Source organism: Macaca nemestrina, chromosome 8 (assembly GCF_043159975.1).
Source record: "Macaca nemestrina isolate mMacNem1 chromosome 8, mMacNem.hap1, whole genome shotgun sequence".
NCBI lineage: Eukaryota > Metazoa > Chordata > Mammalia > Primates > Cercopithecidae > Macaca > Macaca nemestrina.
The window spans coordinates 114,524,476-114,540,482 of NC_092132.1; the positions used below are offsets into that span (position 1 = coordinate 114,524,476).

The 16,007-nt window shown below is 33.9% G+C and overlaps 1 protein-coding gene across 6 annotated transcripts in view; it reads right to left on the reverse strand.

Annotated features, from left to right (window-relative positions):
• LOC105476552 (disintegrin and metalloproteinase domain-containing protein 18) overlaps window positions 1-16,007 on the reverse strand; it is a 152,073-nt gene that overhangs the window by 1,081 nt on the left and 134,985 nt on the right. For all 6 annotated transcript variants that reach the window (XM_071068348.1, XM_011732576.2, XM_071068351.1 and 3 more), the window contains 2 exons: window positions 15,742-15,856; window positions 4,937-5,089 (listed from right to left, as the gene is read on the reverse strand). In XM_071068348.1, coding sequence (XP_070924449.1) covers window positions 4,937-5,089; window positions 15,742-15,856 — 268 coding nt within the window. The remainder of the gene's footprint in view (window positions 1-4,936; window positions 5,090-15,741; window positions 15,857-16,007) is intronic.

The following is a 16,007-nucleotide window of genomic DNA, read 5'->3' on the forward strand; positions in this document are numbered from 1 at the left end:
GGCTGGTGGGAATGAAGAATTGTAAAACTACTGTGGAACACAGTATGGTAGTTCTCAAAAGTATAAAAATGGAATTACCTAATTTCAATTTTGCAATTTTTTTTCTTTGGCCAGACATTCTTAAGTTGTCCTTCTGTGGAATACTCTTGCTTATATACCTTTCATGCAGTATTTAAAAACAAAATCAAATATTGATTATCTTCTCCAGTTTGTAGAAGGAAACAAAATAAGGTTGGCTTTTTTACAATTCATTTTTCCACACTTCCTTCTAAACATATAATATTTGTTTGACTTACAAACAATAATGACATAAAAAATTAACCTCCAAATAGCCAAAATTTTTATTTCACTGAAGTATTTATTTTTTAACCATGTGCTTTTGGTTGTGATATATGCTGTATGTCATATTTATTTAAATAGTCCCATACACCTTAAAGACTTTATTTTTTATATATTTTGTTAATCCACATAATTGATAATGTATCAAGATTTACTGTGTTGCTATTAAAGAATAATGACTTTCTGACTCTCTATGACCTGAACACATTTTTGAAGTCTACTATACCTCACTGAAGGCATGATAAATAATACAGTTACTCATGATTTTATTAAAATCTCTGTTAACTAAAAAGGAGCCAAGTGCTAATATCCAAGACAATGGGGGAAAGGCCTTGAAGACATTTCAGGGACCTTTGTAGTAGCTCTTTCCAAAATATAGAGATGCCATCCTTATGTTCAAGTAGGTCAGAGGCTAATAGGAAACTAGACATATTGAAGAAATGTCATAACTAGAAATACTTTACAAATTCATTTTTAAGATGTATACAACTTTCCCTGAGAATGCAGTTAAAATAATCTATCTTTCTCTATCAAAAGTAACTACAGAAAGAATGTCTCATTTGAGATTTAAGCTAATTGGGTGAGTAAATAAACTTTTTATGAGAGTAATATTAAATTATTCAAAAGTTTTAAGTGTGAGTATTAATTTTTCATCTTAGAAAGATTTTGCAAGATGGCTGTTTGGGAAAGTGGTTGTTAAATAAAATTTATGGGAGGTTATTGTTGAGCTGAGTTCTTGCACTAGTCTCCAACAGAACAAACTAAAATGGAGCCATTCATCCTAAGGTGCCATGTAACCCAACTGAAACTAAGTTGTTTATCTGACTTTCCAAGAAAATCAGGAGAGGAATTAAAGCCTAATCCTTACACAGGTCAATGTCAGCTTATGTGATAAGAAAGTGCCCTCTGCTCTAACATTTGCAGGGAAATATAACCTGAAGTCACCTAATGTTAACCAGTCCACTTTTTAATGTCATACTATTTCCTCGTTTCTGCTGAAGGTACCTTATAAAAATTGCTTCCTATATTTTTATGAAGTTCAAATTTTCCTTATGGATCATGATTTGTTCTCATGTAAAATAACTCTTGGTATAGTTCTGGGTCTCCAAAAGTTTTGTTTTCTTCAAAAAGCTCCATAACTTTATCTTTACATTTATGTTCATGAAATAACTTTTTGATTTTCTGTTTTGAAATAGTTTCATATTCATGGGACATTTCAAAGAAATACACAAGAAGGTCCTGTGTACCCTTTACCGAACCTCCTTTATGCTAACATTTTGCCTAACTATAATATAATATGAAAATCAGAAAATTAATATTAATGCAATTCACAGAGATTTGTCATATTTCACCAGGTATACACGATCTTATGCTGGCATGTGTGTAGTTGTGTGCAAATGATCACATGTGTAGTAGCATATAACTATAATCACATTAAGATACAGAACTATATTATAAACACAAGACTTTTTGATGCCTTCCCCCTTTATAGACATACACATCAAACTCTCCCACAATTCCTAGTCCCTGACAATCATTAATCTTTTTCCCATACTGATTTTTTTTCTATTTCAACAACTTTATATAAGTCCAATCACACAGTATGTCAGCTTTTGAAACTGGCTTTGTTTTAGTTAGTATATGTCATAGTATGGATTTACTCTGCTTTTGGTAACCATTCACCTACTGAAGAGCATTGAAGTCATTTCTAGTTTTTCATTATTATTAATTAAAGTATTATGAACATTTGAATTCAAGTTTCTGAGAGAACATAATTTTCATTTCTTGGAGATAAATGTCCAAGAGTAAAATTTTGGTCTGTACCTTTTTTTAAGATAACTTAATTACAACAGAGGATAGGAAAGTGTGAGTCTAAGGATGCTGTCAAAATCAACGGAGACTGTGATGGTAAACAATTAAGAAAAGATGGTATATATATATACACAAATATATATATACACACACAAATATATATATATATATGTGAAACAAGCTAAATTATACAGCAGCTAGAAGTTTAACAAAGACAACCAAAGAAAGAGGTCACTAAGGATGGTTCTTTGGGGATTAGAGGGGAGAAATAAGCTTCAAGGTCTAGGTTCAAAGACTATTTTTGCAAAATCACTTGGATTTAATTGATCAGACTATGGAGCAATTTATGCTCCAAGGCATGTTGAAAACAATTTAGCAATCAGCCTGCAATTGGCATAAGCTAATAGGTGGGTGTTACAACCACTGTAAGAAGTCATCCTAATTAGAATGTGAGGGGTGAGCGGTGTGTGCGATAGAAGCAGAAATAAAGTGATTGCATTAAACCAAAAAGCTTCTGCATAGCAAAAGAAACAATCAATGAAATAAAAAGATAGCCTATAGAATGAGACAAAGTATTTGCAAACTATATATCTGATAAAGGGTTTCATAATATCAAAAATATGTGTGGGAGGCCAGGCACCATGGCTCATGCCAGTAATCCCAGCATTTTGAGAGGCTGAGGCGGGAGGACTACTTGAGCTCAAGAGTTTAGACAAGCCGAGGCAACAGACAGAGACATAGTCTCTACAAACTTTATATATATATATATATACACCTACACATATATATATTTGTCTGTGTGTGTGTGTGTGTGTGTGTAGATCTCATACAACTGAATAGCAAGAAAGCAAACAACCTGATTTAAAAATTGTCAAAGCAGCTTAATAGACATTTCTTCAAGAATACATAGAATTGAATAACAGGTATCAGAAGGTACTTAATATCACCAATAATCAGGAAAACATAAATGAAGACCACTATGCGATATTACATTCTACTTAGAATGGCTTACTTCACATCTTAGGTTAACATGATTGTTATTGAAAAAAGGGAAAAGAGAGCAAGGTTGGTAAAGATATGAAGAAAAAGGAACTCTTGTACACTGTTGGTGGAAATGTAAATTGGTATAGCCATTATGCAAACAGTATGAAGGTTCTTCATAAATGAAAAATAGAACTACCATATGATGCCACAACCTCACTTCTGGGTATGAATTCAAAGGACTTGAAATCAAGATCTTGAAGAGATATTTGCATAACCATGTTCATTGTAGCATTGTTCACAATAGCTATGATATGGAAACAACCTAAATTTCCATCATGGGTAAATAGATAAAGAAAATGTGCCAAATGTATGTAATGGAATATTACTCATCCTTAAAAATGAAGAAAATTCTCTTATTTGTTATCACATGAATAGATGTAGAGGACATTATGCCAAGGGAAATATGCCAGACAAAATTTGTGTGAAATATGTCAGACAAAAGTTGCATGATCTTAACTACACGTGGGCTCAAAAATAATCAAATTCATAGAAGTAGAGAGTAGAACAGTGGTTGCCAAGGGATATGGGAGCAGAGAATGGGAAGGTGATGGTTAAAGGGTACAAAGATTCAGTTATGCAAGATAAATTCTGGAGCTCTGCTATACACCACAGTACCTATAGCTAACAATACTGTATTGTATACTTGATATTTGCTAACAGGGTAGATCTATGTCAAGTGTTCTTACCTTGGTAAAACAACAATAGTAATAAAGAGTTTGGGAGGAAATTTTGGGAGGTGATATATTTATGGCCTTGATGGTGATGATGGTTTAAAGGGGAATACTTATTTCCAAACTCATCAAGATGTATATATTAAGTATGTATACATATTTGTATGTCAGTTATACTTCCATGAAGTGGTATAAAGCTGATAGAATAACTAGACAAAAATAATCAGCAAGGATATAGAAGACTTGAACGACACCATCAACCACCTTGACCTACCTGTATTCTATAGAACTCCCCACCCACGCCGTGGGTATTATTAAATATACCTTCTCTTCAAGTGTATTTGGAACAGTCTTCAGGACAGACTATATACTAGGCCATTTAAAAAGTCTCAAAAAATTTAAAATGATTTTAAATTTACAATGATTGAAATCATATGAAGTATATTTTGTGCTCAACTAAGTTGAAAATTAACAAGACAAAAAATATGGGAAATCTATAATATTTGGGAATTAAACAATATTATGAGTTTATTACTCATAAAGAATAAAGAATAAAGTGCAATAATTCAATACTGACCCTACAGACATTAAAATGATTACAAGAAAATACGATGAATAACTTTGTGCAACAAATTACACAATTTTGAAGAAAGGGACATATTTTTTAAGTCACAAGCTTCCAAACATGACTTAATAAAGAACAGAAAATCCAAACAGATTACAAGAATAAATATATTAAAATGGTAAGTAAAACCAACACCAATGTGTAATTAGATCTAACTAGAAGGGCACTTAAAATAATGTACCAACTATATTCTTTTCTGACCTGGTAAGTATTTGGTACAGCATAGTATACTCATGAAGAAAAGTTCTAGAACATTCAGAATTTAGGCTTGCCCCAATATAACAACAAACCATTGAAAAACAAAATTATAAAGATACCACTTACATTAGATTTAAAATAGTATATTTAAGAATTAATATAAATGTTATATAACATGCATGACACTGGTTAACGACTAGGATAATTTAGCCTAATACATTAATCCTATATCACATTTACTGCTTACACTCTGTATTCTCTCTGTTGCATAATTTCCTTATTTCATTTCTCTTAAAGATCACAATGGTGAAAATTATGAAAAACGGCAGAACAATGTAGAAACTCAGAATAAACCAGTTGTTCCAGTGTGCATTGTAGCCTTTTTCAGTATAAAATTCATCTAGAAATGAATCATATCATAAATTAGTGGGGACTCAGTGGATATTTAAATACATTTATATTTTTTTCACCTTAATCATATATGTGTATATATAAAGAGGTTTTAATACATTGCAAACTACTAGGAAAAAATAGAACATAAATGCAAACTACAGTGCTATATTTTTCATGGATTTCTATTTGTTTACACATATTTATTTAATATTAATCTGCTGTATACATGTTTAGAGTGCTGTTTGCTGTATTCAGCTTATTTGTAACATCAATACTTTAAAAGTTAATACAGTAATAGGGATTAAGTTACAATTTTTAAAAATGTATACTTTGAGAAACCACCATCCCACTCACTTGCTAAATCAGTTTTTCCCTTAGAGAAAACCATTTATAAATGACTCATTTCTCTCCATCGAGTGTCTATGTTCTAATACGTATACCTATGCTTGTATCTGCATCTATATCTATATATCTATACATTACATGTGCCTCTGTGTGCATGTGTGTATGTGTGTATCTTTCCACTCATTGACATTCTATAAGCATATTATTCCCTTTGGTTATTTTTTTATACTTAAAAAGTTGAGATATCACACAATTCTGAGAAGTATACAATATGTAAATACATTAGCAAAATGAGTAATGAGTTAACCAAAGAATATACACATTCCCACACTCCAGGTCTCAAAAAAGATCCTGTTATAATTCCAAAGCACTGTGGGACATTTCCTAATCCTTTCTCCTCTCCAAAGGTTACAAAGGTCATGATTTGTTTAATTATTTAGTGAAATTTATTAATGTATATAACATAGTAACAAAAATGTGTGCCATAAAGTTGTACCACTCAAAATACATTTACATTGAACAAGACCATGTAACCAGCAACAAATTTTGGAAACATAACTCCCCAACTTAGTTTACCAGACACTATCTTTCCCAAAGAAAATCACTAATTTTGCCTCTAACAGCATGAATCTTATTTTCCTTTCATTTTGACTTGCTATTAATATAGACATATTAGCTATACTTGTATCTTTTGATATTGCATACACTTAGAAAAATAGATGTAGGATGTGCAAGTGCAGTTTCGCTGCATGGATATGTTGTGTAGTGGTGAAGTCTAGGCTCTTAGTGTACCCATCATCGGAATAGTGTACATTGTATTCAATAGGTAATTTTTCACCCTTCATATCTCTTTCACCTTCCAACGTTTTGGAGTCCCCAGTGTCTATTATTCCACTGTGAATGTCCAATGGTACCCATTGTTTAGCTCCCACTTATAAGTGAGCACATGCAGCATTTGGTTTTCTGATTCTGAGTTATTTCACTTAGGTTAATGCCTTTCCCACGTTGCTGGGTTTTGGTTTTTTTTATGGCTCAGTAGTATTCCATGATGTATGTATAAAGAGATATAAATATAAATATGTATTCATCAATGGAGGACTGGATAAAAAACACATGGTATATATATATACACACACACATGGTATAACCAACAAAGTAGGCAGACAACCTTACAGAATGGGAGAAAATATTTTATATATATATATATATATATATATATGCACACCATGTGTTCTTTATCCAGTCCTCCATTGATATATATATATGATATCAACATATATCACATGATAAATGTGTGTGTGTGTATGTTCTTTATCCAGTCCTCCATTGATATATATATATGATATCAACATATATCACATGATAAGTGTGTGTGTGTATGTTCTTTATCCAGTCCTCCATTGATGGACACTTAGGTTGATTCCATAACTTTGTTTTTGTGACTAGTTCTGCAATGAACATATGATGTATACTGATTTCTCTTCTTTTGGGTAGCTAGTCAGTAGTAGGACTCCTGGATTGAGTGATAGTTCTATTTTTAGTTCTTCAAGAAATCTTCATAGTGTTTTCCATAGTGATAGTACTAATGTACATTTCCACCAACAGTATACAAGTGTTCCCTTTTCTCCACATCCTCACCAACATCTGTTGTTTTATGACTTTTGAATACTAACCATTCTGATAACATGATAACTCATTGTAGTTTTAATTTGCATTTCTCTGATGATTAGTGATGCTGATCATTTCTTCATACGTTTTTTGGCCTCTTGTAAAGTGTCTGTTCTTTTGTAAAGTGTCTGTTCATGTCTTTTGCCAATTTTTTGATGGGGTTGTTCATATTTTTCTTTTTGAGTTTTTTTAGTTCCTTGTAGATTCTGGATAACAGTACTTTGTTAATATATAGTTTGCAAATATTTTCCCTCATTCTGTAGGTTGTCCGCTTACTTTGTTGATAATTTCTTTGCAGACGCTTTTTAGTTTAATTAAAAAGTCCCATTTGTCCATTTTTACTTTTGTTGCATTTGCTTTTGAGGTCTTTGAGTTATAAATTATTTGCCTATGCCAATGTCCAGAAAAGGATTTCGGAGGTTTTCTGTAAGAATTTTTATACTTTCAAGTCGTACATTTAAGTTGTTAATCCGTCTTGGGTTAATTTTTGTATAAGTTGAAATACATAGTTTTAGTCTTCTGCATGTGGCTATTCAACTTTCTCAGCACCATTTATTGAATAGGGTGAGCGTGGATCATTTTTTGACGGATTTTAAATGTTATAGTGCATACACATTGTTTTCTGACTTTGTTCATTATTACTGACTTTTGAAATTCACAGATGTTGCTTATAGTTGTAAAATGCTTATTCTAATTGATGCATACTATACCTTTGCGTAGAAATAGCAAGTGTTAATCCCAGCACTTTGGGAGGCTGAGGTGAATGGATCACGAGGTCAGGAGATCGAGGCCACGGTGAAACCCCGTCTCTACTAAAAAAATACAAAAATTAGCCGGGCGTGGTGGCGAGCGCCTGTAGTCCCAGCTACTGCGAGAGGCTGAGGCAGGAGAATGGTGTAATCCCGGGAGGCGGAGCTTGCAGTGAACCGAGATCGCGCCACTGCACTCTAGCCTGGGCGACAGAGCGAGACTCCGTCTTAAATAGATAGATAGATAGATAGATAGATAGATAGATAGATAGATAGATAGATAGATAGATAGATAAAAGAAACAGCAGGTATTAATTTCTGATATTCTGACAGATATTTGGGTAGTTTGAAATTTGAGGTATTACGAAGAGTGCTGCTGTGAATATTTTACAGCATGTCTTTTGGTCAATATTGTGTTTGAAAATCTCTCAGACATATGCATACATGGGAAGTGTCAATGCTTGCATATTATCATATTGAACATTAGTAAATATTTCCAATGATTTCCCTAAGTGGTTGTAACCATTATATTCCTATTAGTAGTAAATGAGTGTCTTCATTTTTACTTATCTTAGGTATTTTTCTTCTTTCCCTAGTTATTCTTCATGTAAAATGAAATGCAAACACCACTGTACAGTTGGATGAAATGTCACAAATATAATCTCACAAATATAAACAAATATTAACCCTCACAAATATAAGGCAAACATTCTAAATATAAGGCAAACATTCTATTTTTTTTGTTTTGATGTGTTAGTTTTTTCACTTAATGTAAAGTGTTTATAAAATTTTATTTGATAATAGAATAGGTTTAACTAGTGCCTAAGAGTTGGCAACAAAATAGTGTAAATTCTTTTATAAATTATTTCAATTTTGTTGTTTTAACAGCTTTACTGAGAGATGACTGACATAAAATAAATGCCCACATTTTAGGTGTATAATTTGATAGGTTTTGTTATATGTATACTGCCATGAAACCATAAAAATGCAAACAATGCATATATCCATAATCCACACACATTTCCCATGCCCACTAATCCTGCCATGCTGCCACTCCCCACACAGGCAGCCGCTAACCTGGTCTGTATTCTTTCATTATACATTAGCTTTCATTTTTTATACTTATATGTAAATAGAACAAGACAATATGTATTCTTTACAGTCTAACATGTTTCATTTAGCATAAATGTTGAGGTTCATCCATATTGGTGTACATAACAAGTTTGTTTCTTTTTCTTGTTTGATAGTATTACACTGTATTGAGAGAGTACACATTGTTTAGCCATCTGTTGATTTATATTTACATTGCTTCCAGGTATTATCTTTTACAAAAATTGTTACTGTATACATTTTGATTTATATGTATTGTTTCCAGATTTGTTACTGTATACATTTATACCCAAGGCTTTGTATGGGCATCAGCATTCTATTCTATTGGGTAAATAGTGTAATAGCTGTATTATATGGTGATTTATATTTACCTCCTTAAGAATCTCTGAAACTATAAATTTTGTTTTAAATATCAGTGTTTTAAATTTTGTTTTAAATATCAGTATATGGTTCCTACCCCCACATCTTGGCCAAAGTTAATGTGGTCAGCCCTTTTAAATGCAAGCAATTTTTAAAGGAATGAGTAGCATCTATTTGTGATTTTAATTTGCATTTCTCCAATGACCTATGATGTTGGGCATCTTTACATATACTTATTTTGTCCCCCTTTTCTATAGAGTTGGTTTTTAAAATTAAATTTCAAGGATTCACTATATATTCTGAATACAAATACATTATCAGGTGTATATTTTACAAATATTTGTTAAGAAGCAGTGGCTTGCCCTTTTATTCCCCTAACAGTGGCTTTTGAATAGCAAAAGTCCTAAATTTTTTATGTTGTCCAATTTATCACATTTTGGGGTCATATTTTTGTTGTCATACCTACAAACTCTGTGCTCAAAGTCACTGAGGATTTCTCTCTCTCTCTCTTTTTTAAATTATACTTTACGTTCTAGGGTACATGTGCACAATGTGCAGGTCTGTCACATATGCACACCCATGCCATGTTGGTGTGCTGCACCCATCAACTCATCAACACCCATCAACTCATCATTTACATCAGGTATAACTCCCAGTGCCATCCCTCCCCTCTGCCCCCTCCCCATAATAGGCCCCGGTGTGTGATGTTCTCCTTCCAGTGTCCAAGTGCTCTCATTGTTCAACTCCCACCTATGAGTGAGAACATGCGGTGTTTGGTTTTCTGTTCTTGCGATAGTTTGCTGAGAATGATGGTTTCCAGCTGCATCTATGTCCCTACAAAGGACACGAACTCATCCCTTTTTATGGCTGCATAGTATTCCATGGTGTATATGTGCCACATTATCTGAATCCAGTCTGTCACTGATGGATATTTGGGTTGATTCCAAGTCTTTGCTATTGTGAATAGTGCCACAATAAGCATACATGTGCATGTGTCTTTATAGCAGCATGACTTATAATCCTTTGGGTATATATCCAGTATTGGGATGGCTGGGTCAAATGGTATTCCTAGTTCTAGATCCTTGAGGAATCACCATACTCTTTTCCACAATGGCTGAACCAGTTTACAATCCCACCAACAGTGTAAAAGTGTTCCTATTTCTCCACATCCTCTCTAGCACCTGTTGTTTCCTGACTTTTTAATGATTGCCATTCTAACTGGTGTGAGACGGTATCTCATTGTGGTTTTGATTTGCATTTCTCTGATGGCCAGTGATAATGAGCATTTTTTCATGTGTCTGTTGGCTGTATGAATGTCTTCTTTTGAGAAATGTCTGTTGATATCCTTTGCCCACTTTTTGATGGGGTTGTTTGTTTTTTTTTCTTGTAAATTTGAGTTCTTTGTAGGTTCTGGATATTAGCCCTTTGTCAGATGAGTAGATTGCAAAAATTTTCTCCCATTCTGTAGGTTACCTGTTCACTCTGATGGTAGTTTCTTTTGCTGTGTGGAAGCTCTTTAGTTTAATTAGATCCCATTTCTCAATTTTGGCTTTTGTTGCCGTTGCTTTTGGTGTTTTAGACATGAAGTCCTTGCCCAAGCCTATGTCCTGAATGGTATTACCTAGGTTTTCTTCTAGGGTTTTTGTGATTTTAGGTCTAACATTTAAGTCTCGAATCCATCTTGAATTAATTTTCGTATAAGGAGTAAGGAAAGGATCCAGTTTCAGCTTTCTACTTATGGCTAGCCAATTTTCCCAGCACCATTTATTAAATAGGGAATCCTTTCCCCATTTCTTGTTTTTCTGAGGTTTATCAAAGAACAGATGGCTGTAGATGTGTGGTATTATTTCTGAGGGCTCTGTTCTGTTCCATTGGTCTATATCTCTGTTTTGGTACCAGTACCATGCTGTTTTGGTTACTGTAGCCTTGTAGTATAGTTTGAAGTCAGGTAGCATGATGCCTCCAGCTTTGTTCTTTTGACTTAGGATTGTCTTGGCAATGCGGGCTCTTTTTTGGTTCCATATGAACTTTAAAACAGTTTTATCCAGTTCTGTGAAGAAAGTCATTGGTAGCTTGATGGGGATGGAATTGAATCTATAAATTACCTTGGGCATTATAGCCATTTTCACGATATTGATTCTTCCTATCCATGAACATGGTATGTTCATCCATTTGTTTCTGTCCTCTTTTATTTCACTGAGCAGTGGTTTGTAGTTCTCCTTGAAGAGATCCTTTACATCCCTTGCTGGTTGGATTCCTAGGTACTTTATTCTCTTTGAAGCAATTGTGAATAGAAGTTCATTCATGATTTGGCTCTCTGTTTGTTTGTTACTTGTATATAAGAATGCTTGTGATTTTTGCACATTGATTTTGTATGCTGACACTTTGCTGAAGTTGCTTATCAGCTTAAGGAGATTTTGGACCTAGATGATGTGGTTTTCTAAATATACAATCATGTCATCTGCAAACAGGGACAGTTTGACTTCTTCTTTTCCTAACTGAATACCCTTGATTTCTCTCTCTTGCCTGATTGCCCTAGCCAGAACTTCCAACACTATGTTGAATAGGAGTGGTGAGAGATGGCATCCCTGTCTTGTGCCAGGTTTCAAAGGGAATGCTTCCAGTTTTTGCCCATTCAGTATGATATTGGCTGTGGGTTTGTCATAAATAGCTCTTACTATTTTGTGATACGTTCGATCAATACCGAATTTATTGAGAGTTTTTAGCATGAAGGGCTGTTGAATTTTGTCAAAGGCCTTTTCTGCATCTATTGAGATAATCATGTGGTTTTTGTCTTTGGTTCTGTTTTTATGCTGGATTATGTTTATTGATTTGCATATGTTAAACCAGCCTTGCATCCCAGGGATGAAGCCCCCTTGATCATGGTGGATAAGCTTTTTGATGTCCTGCCTGATTCGGTTTGCCAGTATTTTATTGAGGATTTTTGCATCGATGTTCATTAGGGATATTGGTCTAAAATTCTCTTTTTTTGTTGTGTCTCTGCCAGGCTTTGGTATCAGGATGATGTTGGCCTCATAAAATGAGTTAGGGAGGATTCCCTCTTTTTCTGTTGATTGGTATAGTTTCAGAAGGAATGGTACCAGCTCCTCCTTGTACCTCCGGTAGAGTTCAGCTGTGAATCTGTCTGGTCCTGGACTTTTTTTGGTTGGTAGGCTATTAATTATTGCCTCAATTTCAGAGCCTGTTATTGGTCTCTTCGGGGATTCAACTTCTTCCTGGTTTAGTCTTGGGAGAGTGTAAGTGTCTAGGAAATTATCCTTTTTTTCTACGCTTTCTAGTTTATTTGCACAGAGGTGTTTATAGTATTCTCTGATGGTAGTTTGTATCTCTGTGGGGTCAGTCGTGATATCCCCTTTATCATTTTTTATTGTGTCTATTTGATTGTTCTCTCTTTTCTTCTTTATTAGTCTTGCTTGTGGTCTATCAATTTTGTTGATCCTTTCAAAAAACCAGCTCCTGAATTCATTGATTTTTTGGAGGGTATTTTGTGTCTCTATCTCCTTCAGTTCTGCTCTGATCTTAGTTATTTCTTGCCTTCTGCTAGCTTTTGAATGTGTTTACTCTTGCTTCTCTAGTTCTTTTAATTGTGATGATAGGGTGTCAATTTTAGATCTTTCCAGCTTTCTCTTGCGGGCATTTAGTGCTATAAATTACCCTCTACACACTGCTTTAAATGTGTCCCAGAGATTCTAGTATGTTGTATCTTTGTTCTCATTGGTTTCAAAGAACATCTTTATTTCTGCCTTCATTTTGTTACGTACCCAGTAGTCATTCAGGAGCAGGTTGTTCAGTCTCCATGTAGTTGAGTGGTTTTGACTGATTTTCTTAGTCCTGAGTTCTAGTTTGATTGCACTGTGGTCTGAGAGACAGTTTGTTATAATTTCTATTCTTGTACATTTGCTGAGGAGTGCTTTACTTCCAACTATGTGATCAATTTTGGAGTAAGTGTGATGTGGTGCTGAGAAGAATGTATATTCTGTTGATTTGGGGTGGAGAGTTCTGTAGATGTCTTTTAGGTCCGCTTGGTTCTAGAAGTTTCATATTTTGGTCTGTAATCCTTAATTTTTGAACATGGTGTGAAATACAGCTCTAAGTTTATCTTTTTTACATATAAATATATTATTATTCTAGCACAATTTGTTTAAAAAGCTAAACTTTATCCATTGTATTGCTTTGAACGTTTATTAGAAATCCAGTTTCCATATATTTGTATGTCTGTTTCTGGTTTCTTATTCTATTTTATTGACCCGTATGTCTGCGTTAAGTACAGTACCACACTGACTTGATTACTGTAACTTTATAGTGAGTTTCAATATTGGGCAGTGTATTTCCTACCACATTTTTTTTCTTCAAAGGCATTTTAACTATTCAACGTCCTTTGCTCCTGCCGATGCTCAAAAGCGCTCGCCCTGACTCCTGCACCCACTTAACTATGTTCTCCCTCCTTCAAGGGTTGGAACACAGCAGGTCCCAGTGTGTGGAGTTTGCCCGTGCTGGCACTGAAGGAGCCAGCTGGTTCCAGTGCTCATGCACTCCAGTTCCCGCCTCATTCACTCACACACTCCCTCCTGCAAGGAGTTGAGAACTGCAAGTTGTGCAAATGAGGCACCCCTGTCGCAAGTCCCATGAAGGGGTCACGGAAATATCCCGCTTCAACATTGCCTTCATTTATAGAAACAATTAAAGTATAAATGTATATGCCATGACTCAAAATGTGATTGATTTACTATTATTTCCTAAAAAAATGCATGTGTATTTTGCCATATTTTTCAAAGTTCATTGAGAATAAACATTGTATGGTACAGTTTTTTTTAGCAGCCTACAAAGTTTGTAATAATATGGAATGAAAAACATTTGTGTAATTTTTATTATTCTATACGTGAATTTCAAAAATTTTATTGAATGACATTTGTTGAAACTTACTGGTACTGTGTTCTAACTTATTTGAGTTAATTGAAGTTGAGTATCTCTGGGAATATCTGATTATAAATATTATGTAAGATTACAGTAGTCACTCCCCCTTATCTACAGCTTTGGTTGCACAGTAAAAACCATGGGCAACCACTGTTAGAAAATATTAAATGAAAAATTCTGGAAATCAACAATTCATAAGATTTAAACTGCATGCTGTTCTGGGTAGCATGATGAAATCTCCCGCCATTCCTTTCTGTCTCACCCAGGACCTGAATCTTTCCAAAAGAATACATACTGTATACGCTACCTGTCCATTAGTCACTTTGCCATCTTAGTTATGAGGTTGACTGTTATGCCATTACAGTGCTTTGTTCAAATCACCCTTGTTTTACCTCATAATGATCGCAAAGGGCAAGATTAGTGAGGCCATCAATTTGTATATGCCAAAGAGAAGGCAAAAATTCTTTCCTTAAGGAAAAGAGTGAATACTTTTGACTTAATAAGGAAAATATATTAATACGTACATATTCCAAATATATGTAAGAAAAAATGTATATGCATACTTACAAATGTATGTGTATATTTATATTTTAATATTTACATAAACATGTTTATATTTATAAATGTCAACATTTGACAAAATATACATACAAAATATACATACATACATATTTTCCTTAATAAGGAAACTATTCATTGCTAAGATCTATGGTTAAAACAAATCTTCAGTCTATAAAGTTATAAAGGAGAAAGAAATCTGTACTAGTTTTGCTGATGTATCTTGAACTACAAAAGTTAAGACTGCAGTGCATGATAAACGCTTAGTTAAGACAGAAAAGACAGTAAATTTATAAGTAGAAGACATGAACAGAAAATGTGTTCTGATTAACAGCAACGTGTTGCACCAGAAAACATTTGAACCTGTAGAAATACTTCAGCATGGAATTCCCTGAAATGAGTGAGACATTTATTGCAAGTAAGAGATGGTTACACAGATTCAGAAATATGTCTGGACTGAAAAATAGAAAAATTACTAGAGAGGCTGTGTCTGCTGATGAAAAAACAGCTTCCACATTTCCAGCAGAGTTGACATTAATTAGGGAGAAAGGATATCATCCAAAGCCAGGTATCAATTGTAATGAATTAAGTCTTCTGGAAGAAGAAGACCAATAGAACCTACAGTAATGAAAGTGCAAAGGAGGCGCCAGGGGATAAAACATGGAAGGACAGTTAGTCATTGCTGTTACTGAGCCTAACTGATGAATTAAACTTTATCATAGATATGTATATGTAGGAAAAAACAGTACATTTAGAGCTTGGCGCTATCTACAGTTTCAGGCATCCACTGAGGGTTTTAGAATGTATCCCCCACAAATAAGGAGGGACTACTGCAATGTAGATGAAGCTACCATTCAAGATAACTTAGATTTCTTTAATTAGCTTTATATAAAACAACCTTGTATTTTGCCTTAGAAAATAAATTTCCACTTACCAGATTTCTGAAAATTTCCATCATCAATACTACCCCCTGGGGAACCAAACTGGAATTTACAATCTGGAGGTTTATGTCCAGGGAAGCATTGACAATTACCAAAATTATTACATATCTGAAACAGAAAAATACAGAAACAGTTTGAATCATCTTAGTCTTTGTATCTGATATAAATACCTAAACTTCATAGAATAATTATTTTTTCTTAAGATTATTATGACTATAAAATATGAGAAATAGGTTAGAAAAAGTAGTAAAAAGTTTCA